Here is a 24,523-nt window from a genome sequence, read left to right on the forward strand (position 1 = left end):
GCCTCTGAAATCATGTTTTGTCTTTTTCTTCAATGCATGCATCACTGGTTCTGACTCGTTTAGTTAACAGCTGGCTCAGTACTGTGGTTATTTTTATCTGTCCCAGTCAAATTAAAATCTTAAAATAAAATACCTATTTTGTCAGGAAAAAAATTCAAAATCCGCTTTGCTTACACAACCTTTTTAATTAGCTTAATTAATAACCAGCATCTGAAATACTAGATCTGATCAGTTTGACATATAGTTTAGCTATCTATAATGACAACCGTGAGCATTACTGTTGGTTAGATCAATGTCACAATATTGATTGATTGATTGATTGCTTGATTGATTGATTGATTGATTGATTGATTGATTGACTTTATTGATCTCATTGTTAATATTGGGTCACATGGTAAAACAAGCATAAGTATATATATATATATATATATATATATATATATATATATATATATATATATATATATATATATATATATATATATATATATATATATATATATATAAATATATATGAGACAGCTGAAGTCTCACAAAGTTTGTTGTTTGTTTGTTTTTTGCAGGATTATACAGGGTTTGCACATTATACATGCACAATATGAAGCCAATTTGCTGTAAATTGGTTGTTTTTAAATGTTACACTGGGCATGCAGCAGGGATTGTATTTTATGCAGAATTGGTAAATCTAAGACAGAGTTTATATGAATCGATTTCAAGTGTCCCTGCTAACAGTGGTGAGAAGTCAAAGTGTAAATCAACTCAGCTTTAGTGTTTTCTGTTCTTTAGATAAGATTGATCATTTTACAACTAAGGAGTAAAATATTCACGAAGAAATAGGGGTTCAAGATCAACTAAATTAAAATACTTGTGTTTCTCACTTCTGGAGTTTGTTAGGTGGTCACATATGCACATTAAAATTTGGTTGTTTTTACATCCCAGTAAGTTTAATTTAATTTAAACAAGAACAGGGTTTTTTTTTTCAGCATTGCAGTAAGGGGAAATTATTCACTCAAATACAGAAGAATCACAAAAACACATAACTTCAGAGGGGAGAAAATATGCATAAAGAATGGCTAAACCAGAATTTAAAACCAAACCTGTTCTGTCTTTGGATAAGATACGTGCTTACAGTCTGAGAGATCTAGAAAACTTTTGCAAGTTAAAATGAGCAAATATTGTCAGCATACGATGTAAGATTCTGGCTGACTTATAAACAGAAAAATAAAGCTTAAATTAAATCAGAAGGTTCTTTGTTTAATTATGTGCACACTTATGCAATAAGGTATTCCAAAACGCTTTTCTTATTTGTTTTTACAGTTTTGAAATGATTTTATTTGTATTTTTTTGTGGAATTTTACACAAATTGCAAAAACCTGGCATTATAAAAGCTGTAATAATGTACTATTCCTATAAATAGCTCAATGTTCTTGTTAAAATGAAAAGCAATCCAAATCAACTATTTGTTCTGATAGTAACTACTTAGCCCATTTTGGGCCACAAAAGTATTTTTGCACCAGATATGATGTTGAAATTGTTGTACACCGTCGCCATCTGTTGACAATACTTGATTATGCAAACATAAGTTCACTGAACCTCTATGTTGAAAGGCAACATTTATATTGTATTCTACTCATGTGTTTTCCCTCGTGGCATTAGATATTTCTATTAGCAAGTTTTCACACTTGATCTCTGACTTTCTTTTTAACCATTTTGCTGGGAATTATTTTGCTTGATTGGCTATTTACTCATTGCAAATATGGCAAATATTGTACTTTTGATTGCATCAGAATGAGAATCAGAATTACTTTATTAATCGCTTGCAGAAAATTCTTTTCTTGCAGTGCAACCATTTACAGAAGTACAATAGATTATATTATTATATATTCCATGATCTTGTTGTGGTTATTACAAAAAAAATTACCAACAAATAGAGCAAAAACAAGTAGTGGAACATGGAAACTAAAAATGATAAGTAAACGGGGCCCCATACTTTAATTGGAAAGAGTTTGATGCAACCAGAATGAGCCACTGGCGAAAAAGTATGTAAGGTCGTAGTACAAAACTACATGCTTTTAACAACTTTGACAGACTATGTGGTTGCTCAAATTTTACAATTTTACCATTTTTAGTGCTGAGCTACTTAATAACTCTTCCTCTTATGGGAATTTGCCCAAAATGTAAAAAAAAACAACTTAATTTACTGATTTCAGTTACCTATCTGCAACGTTGAGCTTAATTAGATATGATATTGAGGATTCCAAAAAGACTAGCTTTAATGTTGTCACAATTTTTGACATAAAAAGCATGATATAATAGGCAGGAGAAAAGGTTGCTACAGAACAGGGAGATGGGTTGTATTTAGAAAAATGTCTCATTCCTTTAAACATAGACGGCTGAACAATAGCTTGAGTGTCTCGTAACTGACATAAACAAAGAAAGACTGTTTAGCTCATCTGAAACCCACAGCTAGTTTATCTACTTAAGCTGTTGGTATCAACTCTCTGTGAAAATAATGCATGCGCCTTTCTTTGTTAGTCTTTTTATAGCTTCCAGAACACGCCTAACTTAAACCTTGTGGGCAAGCACTCTCCTACCCTTTGCTCTCCTTCAACCACACCCATCCAACACCCACAGAGAAGTACAAGCTGTGTGAGCCAACACTGATCAATCACAGATGGGGGTCTGGTGATTGCCATTCCTCTCTTGCCAGAAGTATTTAAAGAGTTTATTCAACAGCCCCTTCTTCAAAAAACCTCTTTGCATCACAACTCTGATTCTGTTTTTCTGTGGGGGGAAAAATCTGCGTTAAAGATAAGATGTGATTAAATATAAAACAAGTTTATGTGGAGCTCTAATAAAATTATAATTGAAAACTTTCTCTGTTATGTTTGCAGAAACACTTAAATGTTAGAGAAAAAGATCCGGACACCATTGGTACACAACAAAGGAGTTTTCTGTAATCTGAACCTGCATGTCAACTTGAAGGCTATATTCACACAGCAATCTTGATGCTTAATTGAATAAATAAGAAATTTGATAATTTATGTTTTCATTTTATTGCATTTTTTTCAGCTTGGTCGTTAATACTGATATTTAAATGTGAAAATATTGGATATGTAACCTCTGAACACTGCTCAACCGGAACTGAAAGGTGAGGGGAAGACACAGCGGTTAGTTCAGGTTCAGTGGGAGAATTGATTCTCGAACTTGAAGAGGAGAAAAGACTCACGTTTCCAGAGATTAGGTTGACTCTTAGAGTCCAGTAGGTGAGGAATGTGTTCCGGTGTTTGTCGCATACGGTGGAGGGCGGACAGGGTTACCCAGAATGCAGTTGCTTGAAGATGAACGGAGAAAGACTGACTGCCACTCAGATTTCCTGCGGTACTTGAACGGACTGTTGTGCAGATAAATCCCTTGCTCAGTGTGAAGCTCAAACCTTTCCTCGGGGAAAAGTGGATCCAAACCTCTGGTTTGTTTCCTCCGCTCAGTTTGAAGCGCAGTTGATCCTTCCAGGGAGAGAAGGTCAGAGAAATCCAGTTTGCAGGATGACTTCCCAAAACTGGCAAACACTCTGGCGTCGAGCTAGTGGCAGTCAGCAGCTTAAGAACACTACGTTAACGAGTTAACTCCTTGCAGGTGTATGCGGAGGAGAATCAGAACCAGGCGTTGCCAGGTGGAGGAAGGAAGACAAACACACAGACCACACAGACTGGAGTCCTAACAGAACGTGACATTGAAATGAATAAAATATTGGTGTGAACAAAGTGAATGAAATCACTATCATTAACTGATTCTCTATTTGAATCTGATATTTATTACCTGCTTAAAATCTGTAATAGTTTTTGATTTGCAAGGTTAATCTTGCTAAAGCCATGCACTGCAAAAACAATCTATAAATAAGAAAAATATCTTAAGTTAAGTGTATTTACCCTTAATATGAGCAGTTAAATAAGATGATCCGCCAGTGGAATGAGTATTTTTACTCTTAGAATAAGATAATTAGATGATATTCACTTGAAATAAGACAATGCAATTGTTTTTTCTTACTTAAAATGTAAATTGTCTTGTTCCATTGGCAAAGTGTCTCACTTGCCTACACAGTTCAAGACAAAATGCACTTATTTTTACATTTTAATTATTTTGTAGTTCATTTATTCCCTATTATAAATGTAAAGGAGCAGAAAATGCAGTCAGCAAAACAGCACATTTTAACCTAAAAACCAAAACTTCAGTTGCATAAACAGAGAGATTCAGTGATTAAATCTTTTAAACCAATCATTTTAATGTAATAATTCTTGATTCAGTTCATTCAAAGAATCTGAAACTTAACTATACTTAACTTGTTTTTTTTTAATCTTTTGCCAATTTTTGATCTTCTCAATTAAAAATCCAAAAGAACTATTTGTGTAGTTGGGTCAACTATGAAGGTTGTTTGTTTTTCCTAGTAAATGCCTTGGGTTTCTCTGATTTTACTGATTAATTCAATCTCAGTTTAAGAACTTTACAAACACGTTGTCTTTAATGTTGCTATGATGATTGTGAGAACATTTGAGATCTAATCTAGTATGCCAATGTACGTGTTAAGATTTTAGGCTGAAGATCATAAATATTTACCTTATTCAGCCCATGTTAATCTCCTACTGTTAAGCTTAATGGCGAAGGCCTTGATCTTCCAAACGTGAGTATGTTATTACTGGGAGAAGCGCCAGAGAAAAGAAACACTCCGGGATTTAAATACATGAGCTGATGTATCCAGACCACAGCATACCCATTTGTTTTCTTAGTTATCTCAACAATGTCAAAGAGTGTTGTTGTTTTTTTTATGCTTTTCTGTGAACACCCACCACCCACTCTGTCCCTTCTGGTGTTGCTTAATTGTCCTCTGTTTTCTTCACACCCCACATGATTCGACACGTCTCCTTGTTTTTGTTGTCCACCAAAGAGAGTGAGCAGAGACCACAGCTGCATGCCTTTTCACACGTCCCCTGACGCCATGATCTCATTCGAGCGGCCGTAGTGTTATGATGGATGGATTCGGGCTGTTACTTTGCTCGCTGTGTCTGGATCAGCTTAAGGGCCACCACTGCTGAAAAGCTTGGTTGGTTCTGTTCTCAATCAGTCACAGGTTTGATGATGCTGTGGTGTAAGATGGCTCAATTAGTTATTTTAGGTTTTAAACGATTTAACACTTCTTCCCTCTCCAGATGTACCGCTATAAAGGTTTCCCTTCTCTTTACTAATATCCAAAGGAGTGATTTTTATCAATTTTAACTTGTCCCCATATGGTCTCTGATGGGAAACCCTGGTTAAATTCCCACCTCCTTTTCACTTCTCACCATTCAAATTAAGGAGTTATTTATGTTGTGTTGCCTGCATTACAAAGTCAAATCTATATCAAATGGAACGAGTGTAAATTACACCTTGGCTCTGTTTCACTGAAAATATTTGGAGTGTTTCACGGAAAATTAGATGGTTTCTCTTTTCCACTTCACCACTGAGTCTGTTGTATATTTATCCAGTTTTTCTTCCTTTTAAATTTAGCTCAATACAAAACTTTTTTAAGACTCTACTGATTCTAGATTATAGTATGCCTGTCTCGTCGTGTGGCTTGGTATTGTTTTACCCATGCAGGTTCACTGCAAAAAATCTAAATCTATCTAAGTCATTTTTTCTTAAAATAAGTGCATTTGTTCTTGAATTGAGGAGGTAAAAGAAACATTTTGCCAATGGAACAAGACAATTTACACTTAAAATAAGAAAACACAATTGCATTGTCTTATTTTAAGTGCATATTATCTAATTATCTTATTTTAAGAGTAAAATTACTCATTCCATTGGCAAACTATCTCATTTACCTACTCAAATTAAGGGTGAATACACTTAATTTAAGAAATTTTTACTTATTTCTAGATCGTTTTTGCAGTGTTGGAAATAGAAATCATCCATGACAATGAAAAACCTTGTAATCAAAGCTTAAATTTTCATCTCAAGCAAAAAGAAAGATGGAATTAGTATTGCATTTTTAATTTAAAAAAAGTGTTTATATTTATTGGTCCCAGATGAATATCTGCTGCTGTGTTAGACTAATCCTGGAGTATGTGTCATTAAATTGGTCCTGACTTGAGTTCTTACCATTTTGCATTTTTCCAGTTTTAACCCCTGGATGCCTACTGTTGCAAATATGCATCAAACCGTTTGTATTACACAAACAGCTAAGATAGCCTATGTATTCCTCTAATGTCAGTTATTACAAATTTATTGTGGACCTAAGAACCTTTGCCAAACATTTGTTTCTGGTAAGACTGGTCCCTGACATTGATTGTCATTACTGAGCATTATAACTGTTGTTAAAATTCTTTATTGGAATTTCAATTTGGCAACTACTAAAGGCAACATATTTTAACACATATGTAAATATAAATACAGGCATCAAGTGTTTATTTTAGAAGTCAGGGCAAGAAAACCACTAAAGAAACGTCATACACCACAATTCACAAACTAGATTGACTGTTTTACTTATTTACCAACAACTTAGATTTCTTCTTTATCAAATGAAGGCAATCAAATAATGGAAATTAAGTCAAAATAAGACCTATAATGTTATAAAATCATAAGATTCAATCTACCTCAATTTAGGTTCTGAGTAATTCGTTAGTTTCTCAGTTCGAGATCTGTTTTGTTGCTTCAGAATCTCATGACTTGGTGGGACAGAAAAAAAAGATATCTATAGGCTGAGCTTCAGGACGATATGTCTTGTTTAATAATTTGCTTGTTAAGTAATGGAATGTGTATCTGTAGTTGAAGTCAAAGCAAACACTTGACAAAAGCAGATGTTTAAGCAAAGGCCATCGACATCTACATCAATCCTCCCATTTCAAAAAGATGACAGCGGTTCCAGCAGTGTTGCATCATGGGTTACTGTATTTGGAACGATGAGCAGCTGTTTCAGCTGGCAGTTAGGACTCAGTGGTCTCTGCAGCCATTTGTTCCAAATTTAACTCCCGCGCCTTGCACTGAACTTCTAGCTGTTATTTCAATTGATGTCAGAGTTTCAGTTTTAAAGACTGATGAAAGCGGAGCATCGTGGAAGATTTTCGTCAACTCCTTTTTCTTTAGCTTGCTTCCTTTTTTACATACCTACTTTTTGCTACCCACAATTTTTCTTTTTTTTTTTTTTTCAAACTTTATTTATTGAACATTTTAAACTTAGGACAGACATTGTTGGAACAGGTAAAGCATCAATACAAACTCAATGTCACGGTCTGTCAACCCCCAAACCCCCTGACCACCCACCCCACCCACAGGCCAGAAAATAAATCAATAAACAAATAAATTAAAAAATAAAAAGTAAAAAAAAATAATAAATAAATAATAATAAATAAATAAAAGTATAAATAATAAGAATTATAAAGAGAAAAACAGGTTTAAAAAAAAAAATAAAATAAATAAAATAAAAAAAAAGAAAGGGGGGGAGGAGACATGAATGTATATATAAATAGGTAATTAGAGAGCATGTAAGATATTCAATTGTCGTCAGGGTCAAGAAGATTCAAGGAGTCAAAATATCTACAAAAAGGGTCCCATGTAGCTTGAAATGGCTTGGTGAAGCCTCTGAGAGAAAACCTCAGTTTCTCTATTTTGAGATTGTAAAGCACCTCTCGAATCCAGCGGGTATGTGAAGGGGGTTGTGGGTCCTTCCAGTTAAGTAGGATCAGCCTACGAGCTAAAAGCGTGGTAAATGCTATAGCCCGGTTCATTCCTTTAGGCAGGTTAGAGGTAGGGGGGATACCAAAGATTGCAGACAGTGGATTGGGGATAACCAGAGAACCATATGCTTCAGACAGTGAATCAAAAATCCCTCTCCAGAATGGTATCAACTCGGGACATGACCAAAACATGTGTGAATGATTGGCAGGCGAGAGTTTACATCTGCCACAGGCTTCATTTACAGAAGAATAAATTTTTGCTAGTCGTGAGTTAGTGTAATGAGCCCTGTAAACAACTTTGCATTGAATAAGTCTATGACGGGCACAGATAGAAGATGAGTGAACTAAAGACAGTGCAGATGTCCATTGTTGTTCTGTGAATACAATGTTAAGACTCTCTTCCCAAGCTGTTTTAACTGCGTTTGCGGGTGCTGAGGTTTCTGACCAGATAAGCTTATAAAGTGTCGAAATGCATCCTCTAAGATTAGGATCAATTACGAGAAGAGAGTCTAATAGGGTTTCTGGAGGGCGATTTGGAAAATAAGGGAACAACTTCTTAACATAGTCACGAACCTGGAAAAAGCGAAAAAAGTGGTGTTTTGGAAGATTGTATTTGACAGACAACTGTTCAAAAGAGGAGAAAATGTTTTCAGAATAGAGATCTGCTATTGACTTGATACCACTGTCATGCCAGATTTTATATCCTAAATCTCGGGACGGTTCAAACATACAGTTTTTAAACAATGATGTCAGGGCGGATGGGTTTGAGAGACCAAGCTGTTTCCTAAACTGATTCCATATTTTCAAAGAAGTGGACGCGACAGGGCAAGTAGTTAAACGTTGTAAAGGGAGTTGTGAGCACAAGACTGAACGGAGTGAGAACGGGCAGGATTTCCTCTCCAACTGTACCCAGACTGGCAAGGGGTCCTCCTCCTTTATCCAAAACAGCAACTTCTGTGCATTTGCAGCCCAATAGTAATATCTAAAAACTGGGAGGGCAAATCCTCCTTTCTCCCTGGGGGACTGTAAAACCGATCTACGAATTCTGGCAGGCCTCCCAGCCCATAAAAAACTTGAAATCATTGTGTCCAATTTTGCAAAAAATGACTTATTTAGAAAAAGTGGAAGATGTTGGAACATATAAAGAAATTTGGGAAGAACCACCATCTTCACTAAGCTTATTCGGCCAGCGAGCGAGATAGGTAAAGTTGACCAGCGAGTGAAGTCAGCTTCTGTCCTCTCCACCAAAGGAGTAAGGTTAACTCTATATAGGTCGGGAAGAGATAGCACAATTTGAATACCCAAGTATCGGAAACCATTATTAGACCAGCGAAACGGTACTGTTGAGGGAGGGAGTTTTTTAGCGGCATCATTAATAGGCAAAAGTTCGCTTTTTTGATAATTAAGTTTGTATCCTGATATGGTGCCAAAATCGTTAAGAATGTGTAGGACGGCGGGGATGGAAGAAATAGGATCTGAAACATACAACAAAAGGTCATCTGCATATAACGAAACTTTATTGACTATATCAAATCTTGTTATGCCCTTAAAGGAGGCCTCCGCACGCAGCCAGAGGGCTAGGGGCTCGATCACTAAAATAAACAAGAGTGGAGACAGGGGACAGCCCTGTCTGGTTACCCACAATTTTTCTAATAGTTCTAGGAAAAGTTTGGAACTTTACAAAATACAAAGCCTTTGAAATGTTTCATACTCCTACTTATTTACAGTTTTTTTCCAAACACAAACCTTTTTGTTATTTTTGTGTGATAAACTTACACTAACGCAAAGGGATGAATATATGTGAAGTAGAATATACAAAAGGATGCAGGTTTTTCTTAAAGATATTTCAGAGGTGCTTTCTAGAACCACCTCTGACTATATACGGGTTAAGATTCTCTGTCATCCAGGTCATAGTCGTTAATAAAGTTAAAAACAGTCTACTGGACATTGTTTCCAAGTTTGAAGACATTTCGCTTCCCATAGACAGGTATGTGGTATTACAGGCTAACAAAGAAGCCAAACGACCCCCATTCCAAAGGGGCGGACCCGTTCATCCGTTTCAATTTCTATGCCAAAACAAGGCTTGGTTGAGCTACTGTATTGTATAAAGCCTCAAACTCAATGCTATTTCTGACATTTTAAATTTCAAATGCTTCCTGGATGGGAAATGAAACATCTTCAAACTTGGAAACACCTCTAACTACACTTTCAACTCCAAGTCTCTTTGCAACTCTATCAATGAAATGTTTGTAGAATCTCCTATGCAAAACTATCTTCTGGCTCAGAAAAATCTGAGATTTTTTCATGTCTGGTCCAGATTTTTGTTTTGTTAGGGTTAGGTCAAGGCATTGACTGAGACATTCTTATATCTCTAGCTGTACGTTTATTGTCAAAGTGGAACCATTACTCAAGTCTCTATTCTCTATCAAGGACTGCTTTTATGACAAGGGTCTGCAACCCCCCTTCTTGGTCATATTATGCAAAATATTACCTATTGTAACTCGTGCAATGTTCTTCTCTCTCACTGTGCAATAACACGTGCCAATAATTTTGCCAAGTATTGTTTTTACTTATTTATATGGTCAGTACATTTCGGCAATGCAATAACCCAATCACTACTGTGCAGATATTTTTATATCTAAAGGAAAGATATTCCAGGACATTACAACCTTTTTCTTTTTTTATGCTTTTTTTGGTACTATATACACTCTTTTTATTTCATCTGTCGTATTTTTATCTTTAAAGTCATAGGGAAGCGGCTGTTCCAACCGTTGCATTTCCAAATTCTCCCTAGTGGTGCACGACTTTACATGAGTGAATAAAGTGAATGTGATTGGCCATTTAACAAGGAGGCTGGATTGTTGTGGTGGAATGTTCGCAAACAAGTTTGGTTGTGGCCATTGTCTCTGAAGCATCTTGCTAAACAGTTAGCAACTTAGTGCTAGTAGGTTTCCAATGGGAAATTCCATTGGGACCAAGTAGCACTAAATTGGTGACTTAAAAACAACGCTGTCAAGGAACGCTATGGACAGCGGAAACATGCAAGAGGAGGAGAGTTTTGTGTTAGAGGTCATGGATGAGTTAGCTCTACGCCTGCTGAAGACACAGACGTCCATCCCCGTGAACACTGGGACGGAACTCAATGGTACAGTAAATGATTCTTATTTCAACCGTTGCGTATATTAGCTGCGACGTATGAATCAAAATGCTATGACTGAAAAAATTTGATTAACAGATGACCGTTGATATATGATTGGCGGAATTTAGGTGTACAAGCTGACGTGTAAGTAACTGGCCTGCATAAGATGATGGAAAAAAAACATAGATTTCAATTTTTTTTTTATAAATATAAATGTTCTAACTTTTGGGACAATTTAGTCTAATAAAGAGTATATTTATATAAATTTTTTAAGCCAGAATGATTTGACAATTAAATAAGAATTTAATGGCGTCTTGCTTTAACTCTTTTGTACTCTATATAAGCTACTGGAACCAGAATTTCCTAAAGGAGTAATCCCAAGGGATAAATAAAGTTGAGTCTAAGTCTAAGACTATAATTTAGCTCCAAATATCTTCCTTACACTTAAATGAATAAATTAATTAGCTAACAAATCAACTATATATGGTGAAAAATTATGAAATTAGGGTCAGCTTTCCTCTAAGTGTCAACAACTTTTGATCTTGATGGGCCCATAGGCAGACAGGCAGGCTGAGGCAGAACGATAAATGTGGAGAAGAATGATTCAAATATAAGCTCACATCCAAAAAAGGGTTACAAAGCAGGCAATGGCGTGGGCTGTTCAGAAAAGCAAGGCACAGGAACATTATTCACCAGAGAAGAAAAGAAAACAAACTGACAGGAATATATGTGGTAATGGACATGAGCAAAATAAGCTGATAACCAGGTGAACTTAATTACATGATTAGCTGGCAAGGAAAAGCAGGCATGAGAGCAGCTGAATGTTATCGGACTAATTACACAGAAAGAAAACCTCAAAACCAGAACTAAACTAAAGCAAAACTGCCGGAATGATCTGCCAAATAAAACCTGACAGGAAAGAAACTAAATCTAGAGAAAAAGGACTAAAGAACAAACTAGCGGGTATGAAAAACTACTATAATACAACTAATATGAACATGAAAAATTCAACTAATACAGCAGAACAAAATTACAAAACTAATAACAGGCTAAGGCAAGACCAAAACATGTAAACCTTTAAGTAAAACCTAACCAGGAATATATCAAACAGAAAGGATAACCTGAAGAGGGTAAACAAAACACAAATAATCACAATAAAATTAAAACTAAAAGACTCAGAAAACCCTGAAACATGACATCCATCTATTTTCTGTCACGCGGGGTGGGTATCTCCAGCTGTTTATAAGAGAGAGGCGGGGTACACCAGTCCATCGCAGGGAAACACTTAGAGACAAACAACCACTAAGGACAATTAAACTAACAGTAATGTTTTTGTACTGTGGAAGTAAGCCAGAGTACCTGGAGAGAACCCATGCATCCTCAGAGAGAACATGCAAACTCCATGTAGAAAGACGTCAGCTGGGAATTGAACCTGGAAGCTTCTTGCTGCAAGGCAGCAGTGCTACCCACTGTTTCACTGAGCAGTCCGGCATGTGAATAATCTAGGCTAAATTCTGTATTGTGTTGGGAACAGTTTTCATCTTAGAAGTCTAGCTAAATGTTAAATCAGAAAAAAGTGTATGCCCAAAACAACAAAAACAAAGGATGCAATTAAAAGTATGAATAAAACACATCATACACTTGACAATGGACAAAAACTAATATATGTATCAGGCCTCATTGTGTGCCCAGCCTCCTTGTCTGTATTAAAGAAAAGCATTCCCGCAGAATAACGCTGCGACAACAAAGTCCCACCAAGAGAATATTACGATAGAATAGAATAGAATAGAACTTTATTGTCATTACACTGTCACAAGCAACAAAATGAATATCATTCTAGAGGTTTCCATACATGTAAATAAAAAAAAAGTTTAAATTTTAATGTATTTTTTTTTTTGTATATCTTATTGCTTTCTTGTGATAATGTGAGATCTGAGCTCTGGATCTTTGCTGCTTCCCCTGAGCTAATATAAGTCTATTGGCTGCTTTCTAATTAATGCTGACCCAACATGGCTGTTTAGGTGGACAGCCATTTTTGAGTAGGTTTCAAATCGTCCTCTTGCCTTTAAGAAGATGGATGAAACTAGGGGTGTGCAAAATAATCGTGATGATGATGCATCGTGATTCTAATTTTCGTGATCTACTGCATCGATTCTTGATGCCAAGAATCGATTATTGATTTAAAAAAATGAATAAATAAAATTGCATGAATGGTTGGCGAACATCAGCCAGAAACAAGTGTAATACAACTTCCAGTCCAGTAGATGTCGCTGCAAATGTGTTGACGCACGCTGCCTTGTGTCACAAGCATTTCCGGCCGTGGGATACTGCGCCGAGTCATTAAAAAACAAAACATGGAGGAGAAAATATTGCAATGCATCGCAATAATTCAAGTATCGTGATGCATCGTGATAGAATCGCATCGTGGCCTGTGAATCGTGATTCGAATCGAATCGTGACTTCTTTGGCAATACCCACCCCTAGATGAAACTGAGTTCTGTGAGATTTTAAGAACTTGGAATATTGTTTTAAAACCCAACCTGGTTTAAACGTCTCAACTCCATCCTCCGCCTTTCTGATTTGCAGGGGTGGAAAGAAACGAATTACATTTACTCAAGTTACTGTAATTGAGTACTTTTTATGAGTAATTTGTAATTTTGCTGAGTAGTTTTTAAAATATGTAATTTTTACTTTTACTCGAGTAAATTTTAACCTAAGTAGTTTTACTTCGCTACATTTTAAAACCCCTCACGTTACTGAGTAAAAAAAAAAAAAAAATACTGATGATGAAAAAATTAAATATGGCCGGAAATCGTTACTGGAGGGCCACACCTTCTGATGACGTCCCCCACCCCAATTTTATTTTGCATTTTAGACACTTCCATCTACATCATTTTCACAACACACATCTATGTAGGGCATTTTCGGGGGGTGGGGGTCAGGGCCACCGGGGGGGGGCTTATTTTATGGGCCTCACCACGGTCGGCCTCCTCCATGCCCTCTCGCATCTAGACATTGAGGGTTGAGGGTTGTCGAAGGGGGAGGGTGTGCTGGCACCGTCTATCTCCTGGAGGGGGGGTGGAGTGTGCCGGACACCCCCTCTTGGTACTCCCAGTTTTAATTGCATCTGAGAGCAACACGCAACAACACCACATTCGAGCGGGCGCAGTGAGGATCGGGGTCTTCTCACACCCCTGTTCTCCGGCTGCCGCCTGGAGTCTGGGGCCTGGAGGAAGAGCGGGCCACCTGGTCCGTGGTTTTGGCTGGGGCTGGCTGCGGGGCCTAGGTGGCCTGCTGGTGGCGGGGCTGTCACCTCTGCTCTCCCCAAAGAAGGTTGGATGGAGGGGCATGAAGTGCCTGGTTGAAGGTTTTTTTTTTTTTTTTTTTTTTTTTTTTTTTTTGTTCTTTTCGGGGGGGGGGGCGGTTCTGGTTGGGTGGCCGGCGCGGGATGGGTGGGCCCCGGTCCCGGGGGGGGCTCTTGCGGGGGGTGGGCCGGTCCGTGTGCGGGGTGGTGGGCCGGGCTTGAAGCAGGAAAGAGATGGGTTGGTGTGGCGGTGTCGCCGCTCCCCTCCCCTCACATCCGGATTTTAGGTTCACTTATGGGGTCATCCGATAGTCCCGGGACCGACCACCGGTGTCACCGGGTTTTTGGTCCTGGTATTATTGGATGTGAGTGTTATGTGTGAATGTGTGTCTGCGTTGTTATTTTCTTTATTTACAGGTGCTGGTCATAAAATTAGAATATCATGAAAAAGTAGATTGATTTCAGTAATTCCATTTAAAAAGTGAAACTTGTATATTATATTCATACATTACATACAAACTCATATATTTCAGATGTTTATTTTGTTTAATTTTGATGATTACAAATGACAACAAATGAAAATCTCAAATTCATCATATCAGAAAATTAGAATATTGTGAAAAGGTTCAAAATTGATGGCCCCTGGTGCCACACTCTAATCAGCTAATTAACTCAACCCACCTGCAAAAGCCTTTAAATGGTCTTTCAGTCTAGTTCTATAGGCTACACAATCATGGGGAAGACTGCTGACTTGACAGTTGTCCAAAAGACGACCATCGACACCTTGCACAAGGAGGGCAAGACACAAAAGGTCATCGCTAAACAGGCTGGCTGTTCACAGAGCTCAGTGTCCAAGCACATTAATAGAGAGGCGAAGGGAAGGAAAAGATGTGGTCGAAAAAAGTGTACAAGCAAGAGAGATAACCGCACCCTGGAGAGGATTGTGAAACAAAACCCATTCAAAAATGTGGGGGAGATTCACAAAGAGTGGACTGCAGCTGGAGTGAGTGCTTCAAGAACCACCACACACAGACGTATGAAAGACATGGGTTTCTGCTGTCGCATTCCTTGTGTCAAGCCACTCTTGAACCACAGACAGCGTCAGAAGCGTCTTGCCTGGGCTAAAGAGAAACAGGACTGGACTGCTGGTGAGTGGTCCAAAGTCATGTTCTCTGATGAAAGTAAATTTTGCATTTCCTTTGGAAACCAAGTCTGGAGGAAAAGAAGAGAGGCACTTCATCCATGTTGCTTGAAGTCCAGTGTAAAGTTTCCACAGTCAGTGATGGTTTGGGGTGCCATGTCATCTGCTGGTGTTGGTCCATTGTGTTTTCTGAGGTCCAGGGTCAACGCAGCCACATACCAGGAAGTTTTAGAGCACTTCATGCTTCCTGCAGCTGACCAACTTTTTGGAGATGCAGATTTCATTTTCCAACAGGACTTGGCACCTGCACACAGTGCCAAAGCTACCAGTACCTGGTTGAAGGACCATGGTATCCCTGTTCTTAATTGGCCAGCAAACTCTCCTGACCTTAACCCCATAGAAAATCTATGGGGTATTGTGAAGAAGAAGATGCAATACACCAGACCCAAAAATTCAGAAGAGCTAAAAGCCACTATTAGAGCAACCTGGGCTATCATAACACCTGAGCAGTGCCACAGACTGATCGACTCCATGCCACGCCGCATTGCTGCAGTAATACAGGCCAAAGGAGGCCCAACTAAATACTGAGTGCTGTACATGCTCATACTTTTCATGTTCATACTTTTCAGTTGGCCAACATTTCTATAAATCCTTTGTTTTTATTGGTCTTCAGTAATATTCTAATTTTCTGATATGATGAATTTGAGATTTTCATTTGTTGTCATTTGTAATCATCAAAATTAAACAAAATAAACATCTGAAATATATGAGTTTGTATGTAATGTATGAATATAATATACAAGTTTCACTTTTTAAATGGAATTACTGAAATCAATCTACTTTTTCATGATATTCTAATTTTATGACCAGCACCTGTATTATTATTATTATTTTATTCAATTTTTTTTTTTTTTTTTTCCTGTGGTACGAGTGGGGGCACTAGGGAGGGAAGGCATGATTGAGATGGTGTTTTTTTTTTTTTTTTTTTTTTTTTTTTTTTTTTTTTTTCTTTCCCAGGTTGGGGTCTCAACCGCACCCTCTCCCAAATACATCTCAAGTCTCCGCTAAGTGCGGAGCCCATTCCCCCCGTCCTGCTCTCCCTCCGCTGGCTGGCGTCGGGGCTCACCGGTGCACTGTTGGAGCTGGGGGTGGATGCCCGGGGGACTGCTGGCTCATTCCTGGCGGCCTCTCCACTGGCCCCGGCCGGCCGGGGCTTTGCTGGGGCTCCTGTCTGGGGGTGGGGTGCCCTTGGGGCCTCGGATCCCTGGGGCCTGGGACTGGATCCGCTTCGGGGTGGGGCTGGGTGTTGTTCGGGGATTTTCGGGGTCGGTGCCGGTGCCTTCGCTACGATGCCGGTTCCTGGGCGGTGTTTCTTTCCTATGCCGGTTCTGTGGTATCGGTTCGGGGAGGGGGGGAGCTGCGCGGCATGGTGGGGTGCGGGTCTTGGGTCCTGTTTTGGGCTCCGGTTTTTCCGCTCGCACTTCTCCTCTTGCCTATTTATTTTAATTGTAATTATGAATTAATTTATTTATTTACCTATTTATTTATTTTTTTTTTTTTTTTTTTTTTTTTTCTCTTCCTCGGTGGGGGGGAGCGGTTGCGGGCGGGTCGGTGTCTGGTGTCCGCTGTCGCATTGTGGGGGCCCCTTTTTTTTTTTTTTTTTTTTTTTTTTTTTTTCTTCTCTTTTTTTCTTTGGGGGGTTTGGCATGTCTGTTTTCTCGGGGGGCAGGCGGGCCTGCTGGGTGGGGGTCCTGCTGGCGGCGCGCCGCTGGTGTGTGGGGGTCCGGGCGGCTCCGGCGGGGGTAGTGTTGGGGGGCCGGTCTGGGCGGGCTGGCTGCGCTGGCTGGGTATTCGGGTGGGTTTTCCCTCCTGGAGGCATGGCGGGGCTGCTCTGTTCCCACTGATCGCGGCGGGTGGGGCTGCGGGGCGGGTGTGGGCCTGGGGTGGCTATGACCGGCGCGTGGTGGGGGGCCGGGGCGGCGGAGCTGCTCTGGCCGCGTGTCGGGGCCTGGTGCGGGCTGCGGGGGGGGGTGGCGGACGTGGCTGGGCTGCTTTGGCATCGTCCGGTGGGGGGGGCGGCGCGGTTCGCTCCGCTCTGGCTTTGTGCTGCCCCTCGGGCTGCTGGGGGGGGTGGTTGCGCCGGCTGCGGTCTGCTCCTCTTGCGGTTTTGCGCCGGGCGGCTTTTCTGCTCTCGGGCTGATTCTGTGCGCGGTGTGTTTCGTTGCGCGCTGTTGGCATCGGTCTTGGTGGGGTGGGGCTGCGCTTTTGGCCGGGGGGGCGTTTTGGGGGGGGTCCCGCGGCGCTCGTGGCCGGTTCGCGGCGGATGCGCATGGGCCCCGGCCGGGGGCGGGGCCGTCTTAGTGTTTTCCTGGGTGGTGCGGTCGCGGTGGGTGTTGCGGCCGGTCGCCGGGGCTTGGTGCGGGGGGGCGGGGCGTGTTTCGGTGCTCTGTGGGGCTGGGGCGTTTCGGTCGGCGCCGTGGGGGGGCTGGTGTTCGGCGCCCGGCCCTACTTCGGGGTGGCCGGCTGCCGGCGGGGCCCGCGGACTCGTCCCCGCGGCTCCCCGGGGCGCCGGCATGGCGGTGGCTGGGGGGCTTCTTCGTGGCTGTCTCTCCTCCTGCCTTGGTGGGGTCTGATTTCCGGGGCTGGCCCCGCCTTGGTGCCTTCGCTTCTGGGGTCCCCTTGGGCGCCTGGGGCTTTGGGTCTCCCGGCGCTGGACTCAGTGCTCTGGGGGGTGTGCCTCTCCGGCTCTCCACAACCACTATTGAGCATTTTTTTCTATGGTTAAAACTTTACATGCACAAGTTCACCCTCACAAACAACTACAGGTGCTAGGCTTCAGGTACTTAGAGATTCACTTCCAAACAGAAACCCCACATTCATATCTTCAGGTAACACAGAGTACATGTCAGACTTAATAATATTACTTTAGTGATAGTTTCAAGGTGTTTGCTTTATTGTATATCTCGTACCATGTTTTTTGGTTGTGCTGTTCTTTTTTCTTTTTTTTTTTTTTTTTCTCCATCTCATTACAGGTGTTGAAGCAGACTGAAAATGTTTTGTCATTGTCTCCTTCCTATCTCCTCTTTCTTTCATCTTTTGTCCTGTTTTTTTCTTTTTCTTTTTCCTTCTTCTTCTTCTGTTTTTCTGCTCTACTTACATTGCAGTGTCCATATGAACTGTAAAACTCCCTGCATAATTATAATAAAGCAATTTATATACATGAAACAAGTGGAGCGGTATGGCAATTGCGATACCGCTACACTTGTGAAAGTAAAATCTGTTGGGCTCCTTTTGGCATCAAGACAATTATTCTTATTGCCACCTTGCCAGACAGGACACTGTAGAAAAAAAAAAAAAAAAAAAAAAAAAAAAAAAAAAAAAAATATGGCCGGAAATTTAAACCCCTGTGTCACGGAACCGACACTTAATCGCCATTAAAAAATAGAAGAAGACTTTTGCCTTTTAACAGCACTTAATTTACACAATTCAAACATATAAACAATTGATGTAAAAATAAGTGACAGTTAAAAATCACTATTAAAGTAAAACAAGTGTCAGTTAAAATCATTAAATGAGGAGCTTGTTAATAACAGTGGGATCCTGTTGTGTTTTAGTTTGATTTCTGGTATCTTTTGGGCATTTAATTTTGTGTGCATTTTGAAAACTTTAAAACGTAGTTTAAATTTCTTTATTCCTTTCACGGTGTTGTCTGTTGGACAATAGGATTGAAAATTGTTTGCACTTTATGGTACAGGTTGTGACTGTCCTTGTGCTATGAGGAAGTATGTTCCTTAGCCCAGCTGATCTTTTGCAAGTGTGGATGTCCACTGAAATACGCCCTGAAATTGATTAAAACACCTTGTGATCAATTCGATTCATGACTCATCCTTTTTTGCATTAAATAACTCAAAGTAACTTTGTACTTTTACTTGAGTAAATTTGAAAATGAGATGGGTAATTTTACTTTTACTCTGAGTAATATTTAGGCAAAGTAAAGATACTTTTACTAAATTACAATATTTAAGTACTCTTTCCACCTCTGCTGATTTCTTTGTTGGTCTTCATGGTGCGGATTTGGTCACTTCTCAAGGTAATAGTTGCACAGATCCACAAGTTCAATCTTTTCTTTCACTTTAAAAATGAAATGCCAATATTTGGTGATACACTATATTGCCAAAAGTATTTGCTCACCTGCCTTGACTCACATATGAGCTTAAGTGACATCCCGTTCCTAATCCATAGGGTTCAATATGACGTCGGTCCACCCTTTGCAGCTAGAACAGCTTCAACTCTTCTGGGAAGGCTGTCCACAAGGTTTAGGAGTGTGTTTATGGGAATTTTTGACCATTCTTCCAGAAGCGCATTTGTGAGGTCGCACACTGATGTTGGACGAGAAGGCCTGGCTCTCAGTCTCCGCTCTAATTCATCCCAAAGGTGTTCTATCGGGTTGAGGTCAGGACTCTGTGCAGGCCAGTCAAGTTCATCCACACCAGACTCTGTCATCCATGTCTTTATGGACCTTGCTTTGTGCACTGGTGCACAGTCATGTTGGAAGAGGAAGGGGCCAGCTCCAAACTGTTCCCACAAAGTTGGGAGCATGGAATTGTCCAAAATGTCTTGGTATGCTGAAGCATTCAGAGTTCCTTTCACTGGAACTAAGGGGCCAAGCCCAGCTCCTGAAAAACAACCTCACACCATAATCCCCCCTCCACCAAACTTTACACTTGGCACAATGCAGTCAGACAAGTACCGTTCTCCTGGCAACCGCCAAACCCAGACCCGTCCATCAGATTGCCAGATGGAGAAGCGCGATTCGTCACTCCAGAGAACGCGTCTCCACTGCTCTAGAGTCCAGTGGCGGCGTGCTTTACACCACCGCATCCGACGCTTTGCATTGCACTTGGTGATGTATGGCTTGGATGCAGCTGCTCGACCATGGAAACCCATTCCATGAAGCTCTCTGCGCACTGTTCTTGAGCTAATCTGAAGGCCACATGAAGTTTGGAGGTCTGTAGTGATTGACTCTGCAGAAAGTTGGCGACCTCTTCGCACTATGCGCGTCAGCATCCGCTGACCCCGCTCCGTCAGTTTACGTGGCCTACCTCTTCGTGGCTGAGTTGCTGTCGTTCCCAAACACTTCCATTTTCTTATAATACAGCTGACAGTTGACTGTGGAATATTTAGGAGCGAGGAAATTTCACGACTGGATTTGTTGCACAGGTGGCATCCTATCACAGTTCCACGCTGGAATTCACTGAGCTCCTGAGAGCGACCCATTCTTTCACAAATGTTTGTAAAAACAGTCTGCATGCCTAGGTGCTTGAATTTATACACCTGTGGCCATGGAAGTGATTGGAACACCTGATTCCAATAATTTGGATGGGTGAGCAAATACTTTTGGCAATATAGTGTATGTCCAAAAAAGTCACCCCTTAACTGTGTGGTTGTAGTGGGACAATAATAATAAGAGAAAAGCTAGGGATCCTTTTTCTTGGAGAACGCCTGTCAAAAAAAATCAGAGATTTTTCCCCAATTTTCATTCAATGCTGCAAAACACAGTCAGTCAGTAAAAGTCCAACTACTGACGCTCAGTTTCACGGCCTGCCAAACACCACACAGCAGCACAGAAGCACCAGAGGCACTCTGACAATGATTTATCCTCCCCTGTCCCTTAGATTGTTCTCCTTTATCAGCCTGTCACTCTGCTGTTGCAAGCTCCCGCTCTCTCTTTATCCTCTCTGTCCCGCTCCTCTTACAAGGATCCGCTTGATTTCCTGGGCGGTGTTTCTTGGCCTTCTGTTCTTAATAAAGACATGAACCCCCAGCTTTAGCTTTTCCTGGTAAATTTTTAAGGCCTTAGTGCTCAAGGGGGTTTGAGGGTCTGAGGAGCATCTTAAACGAAAGTAAGTGAGTCAAGACGTACCAAAGTGACAATCAGGTTACTGAACCCAGCTCAGATGTCGAGTGGAAAGAGTGAGCTTAGGTTTACCGCCTGCAGTTGTTTAAAGGGGAAATGTGTGATGGTCTGTTTGCCCATGGATATGTCACGTGCACTGGAAAAAATCGAAATCTAGATAAGTAATTTTTTCTTTAAAAAGTGCATTTGTTCTTGGATTGAGGAGGTAAAAGAGACATTTTGCCAATAGAACAAGACAATTTACATTTAAAATAAGAAAACACAATTGCATTGTCTTATTTCAAGTGCATGTTATGTAATTATCTTATTTTAAGAGTAAAAATTCTAATTCCATTTGCAAACTATCTCATTTACCGACTCAAATTAAGAATAAATATACTTAATTTAAGAAATTAATTTCTTATATTTAGATCGTTTTTCCAGTGTGGTGTCCTTTACCATATCTGGGACTGAGAGAAATCCTTTTAATAGTATTTGCGGTAAAATTGGTTCCTTTCCTTGGAAAGAAACCTTAAAGTTTTAGTAAGAGCACATTTGACACCACGATGAAACGCTTACAATCTGCCAGCTGCGTTTTGTCTCCCCTTGATTTTTTTCATCATACTTGAACTTTCTTGAAATATGCCAGCAATCTGTGATTAGTTTGGGGGGGTGGGGGAATACTCTCTCAACTTTGGTCCTAAATGCTCGAGGGCTGCATTAATCACTGTCCATTATGTTCATCTCAAGTGTCCCAGCATGTGATGACTAAAGAGTTGCATGTGAAAATCAGACAGAATAGGAGCAGCAGTTTGATTACAAAGTGAAGTGAAGGTATTGTGGTATGCTTTTTAATGTTAATGGCCAGGCCAGAGGCCAGGAACCAGGCAGACGCACTGTCACGTTTTAAAGTAAGATCGGCAGCAGATGGAGTCCGTCTCATCCAGATTTAGAAAGCTGGATTATATGAAATAAGAAGACTTTTGCAGTTTCTCCGTATTCACTTTTCCAGTCGTTATAAGTGTTGTTTTCTTTCTCAGATTACAGATTGAGGAGGGTAGTGGTTTGACCCGAAACCTGGGCCAAGCCCCAATTACTGCATTCTTGTGCTGCAGCCATTAGCTCACTGTCTCTGGAGATTCCAAATCTCATAACAAGAAGTGACATGGAAAAAGTATTTTAAATCAAATAAGATTCTTGAGGGATAGAGTGATTTTTATTCAGCTTAAATGTTTGGATTATTAGTTAGTACTGTATGTCTTCTCTTACTGTAGCTGTACTCAAGTAAAGAAAACCTTCCTTTATTTATTTATTTTTTTAAAGGCAGCCTCCTGGCTTCTCTTCTTTTAAATAATTACCATTCAGTATCCCCTTTGCACAATTTATCTTTTAACATTTTGGAACCTGTGTCACTATCATTTTTCTCAGTTGTTTTATAGTTACCTTTCTGATTCTAAAAATTGTAAAATACTCATTTTATCTCACCATTTTTTTTTCAGACTAAAGAACAAGAAGACCAAATGCTAAATCAAAGCAATAAAGTCTTCCTCTACTGTGCCTTTCTTGATTACAGGTGGGTCAGAGTCCATTGCTTCAACACTTTTAGAATCTCACTTTTAGATATATAGCTCAGTTCTTACTTTTCCAATGTTACTTGTTTAGTCTGCAAAGTTAGAAATGATAAAAATAAAACAAGATTATAGATGTGGAAAAAGTCTACTTCCTTTTTACTTATTCAAACAAAAAAACACCCACTGATTCATGTGTTGCTGCTCAGTTTTAAATTAAGCAACAGTCCTCTGCAGAGATATGGTGATGTAAAAATTGCATCCAAAAAACTGTTCAAAGTGCATAAATCATTGTAAAAGGGAGTCTGATTTAGTTGGATTGAAAGACTTCCTCCTCTCGCTCCCCTTCGCCCTGAAGCTCATGAAAAATGTGAATTATTAAATTATCCCGAAAGAGTCAGCAAAGTACAGCATGTGTGCCTCCCACACAGGATTAGATTGAGTGAACCCTGCCAGGTCTGCCGAAAATAGCCCAGCTTGGTCTGCCAGTTTATCTTTAGTATTTTAATCTTTATGCTGAATCTATTTACTATGTAAATAAACAGTTTTTTGTTTTTCAGTGCTGATGAGGGGGTATGGTCCAATGAAGGCTGTTTCCGCTCAGATGGAAACATGTCGTACTCTGTGTGTATGTGCAACCATCTCACTAATTTCGCCATGCTCATGCAAGTCGTGCCCTTGGAGGTATGTTTTATTTGTTGCTCTCTTAATTATGGGGTGAATTTTGGTTCCATTATTTTTGTAAGCAGAGAAAATCTTTTGTAAATTCCAAACTGAAGCTTTGACATTTTTTTTTTATCAAATACAGGTTTTGATAATAACTTTGCTGTTTTCTCAACAACAACAAAAAATAAATCACATTGTATTTTTCTAATTATATTTTTCCAATCTATTGGGATGTTTTTACAGATGGTATATTTTCTTTTTTTTTTTTTTTTTTTTTTAGATTGAGTTTTACGAATTGCATTGTTTTCGAGTTGAATTTTACAGATCTGTAGTGGGAAAAAAGTATTCAACTGTTCATCCTAGTTAAATAAACGGAGATCGATGAATTTCACTCAGTTGGCACTTTATTTTTTTATCTTTGCAAAGAGAGAACAGTTCATCAGCCTTTACGGCGCAGTAATCAGCCCTGTTCTGACTAGACAGAGTTTGTCTCCCTTACTTATGTTGATGAAAAAACTGAGAAGGTTGTGTCAGAGTCAAAACAAATTACACAAACCTTGAGAGACAATTTGGTTTGTTGTGGATATAAGTACTCCTCACTCAGACATTTTCTCAGCCTTGCAGGAGAAAAAAACTGAATAAAAAAATTTTTCACTGGATAAATTGCATAACTAAATATATAAAACAAGAGAAATCTATATGTTCCGCCCACAGAGCCCAGCACACTCGCTCTTGACCAATAAAAGCGTTGCTGGTGACATCAGTTGGACCAATAGAAATGCTTCGTCCCTCCTCACTCAGAAGGAAAACCCGCCCATAGAAGTGAAGCGAATGTGATCTATAAAACACAAGAGAGTAAAATTTGTAAAACCTAATCTGAAAAACAAAAACTTGGGGAAAAATTTTTTAGTTTAAATAAAATGTGAAAAGTATTTAAAACATAAAAAAACATTAAAAAAGAGAAATGATTAAAAAAAAATTCTGAGTAAACTGCAAAGCTCTAACAGAATATTTTGATTAAGAATTTTTTCTAAGTTTAATTTCTGGATTTCATTAAAAAAAAATTTATGACCAACAATTAGAAAGTTGACATCACATGTGGA

At 39.7% G+C, this 24,523-nt stretch overlaps 1 protein-coding gene across 3 annotated transcripts in view; it reads left to right on the plus strand.

Moving 5' to 3' along the window:
• adgrd1 (adhesion G protein-coupled receptor D1) overlaps positions 1-24,523 on the plus strand; it is a 71,844-nt gene that overhangs the window by 33,701 nt on the left and 13,620 nt on the right. For all 3 annotated transcript variants that reach the window (XM_038296288.1, XM_038296296.1, XM_038296306.1), the window contains 2 exons: positions 22,686-22,759; positions 23,315-23,438. In XM_038296288.1, coding sequence (XP_038152216.1) covers positions 22,686-22,759; positions 23,315-23,438 — 198 coding nt within the window. The remainder of the gene's footprint in view (positions 1-22,685; positions 22,760-23,314; positions 23,439-24,523) is intronic.

The sequence above is a fragment of the Cyprinodon tularosa genome, unplaced genomic scaffold, assembly GCF_016077235.1.
Source record: "Cyprinodon tularosa strain WSP-4 unplaced genomic scaffold, ASM1607723v1 ctg11, whole genome shotgun sequence".
Lineage (NCBI taxonomy): Eukaryota > Metazoa > Chordata > Actinopteri > Cyprinodontiformes > Cyprinodontidae > Cyprinodon > Cyprinodon tularosa.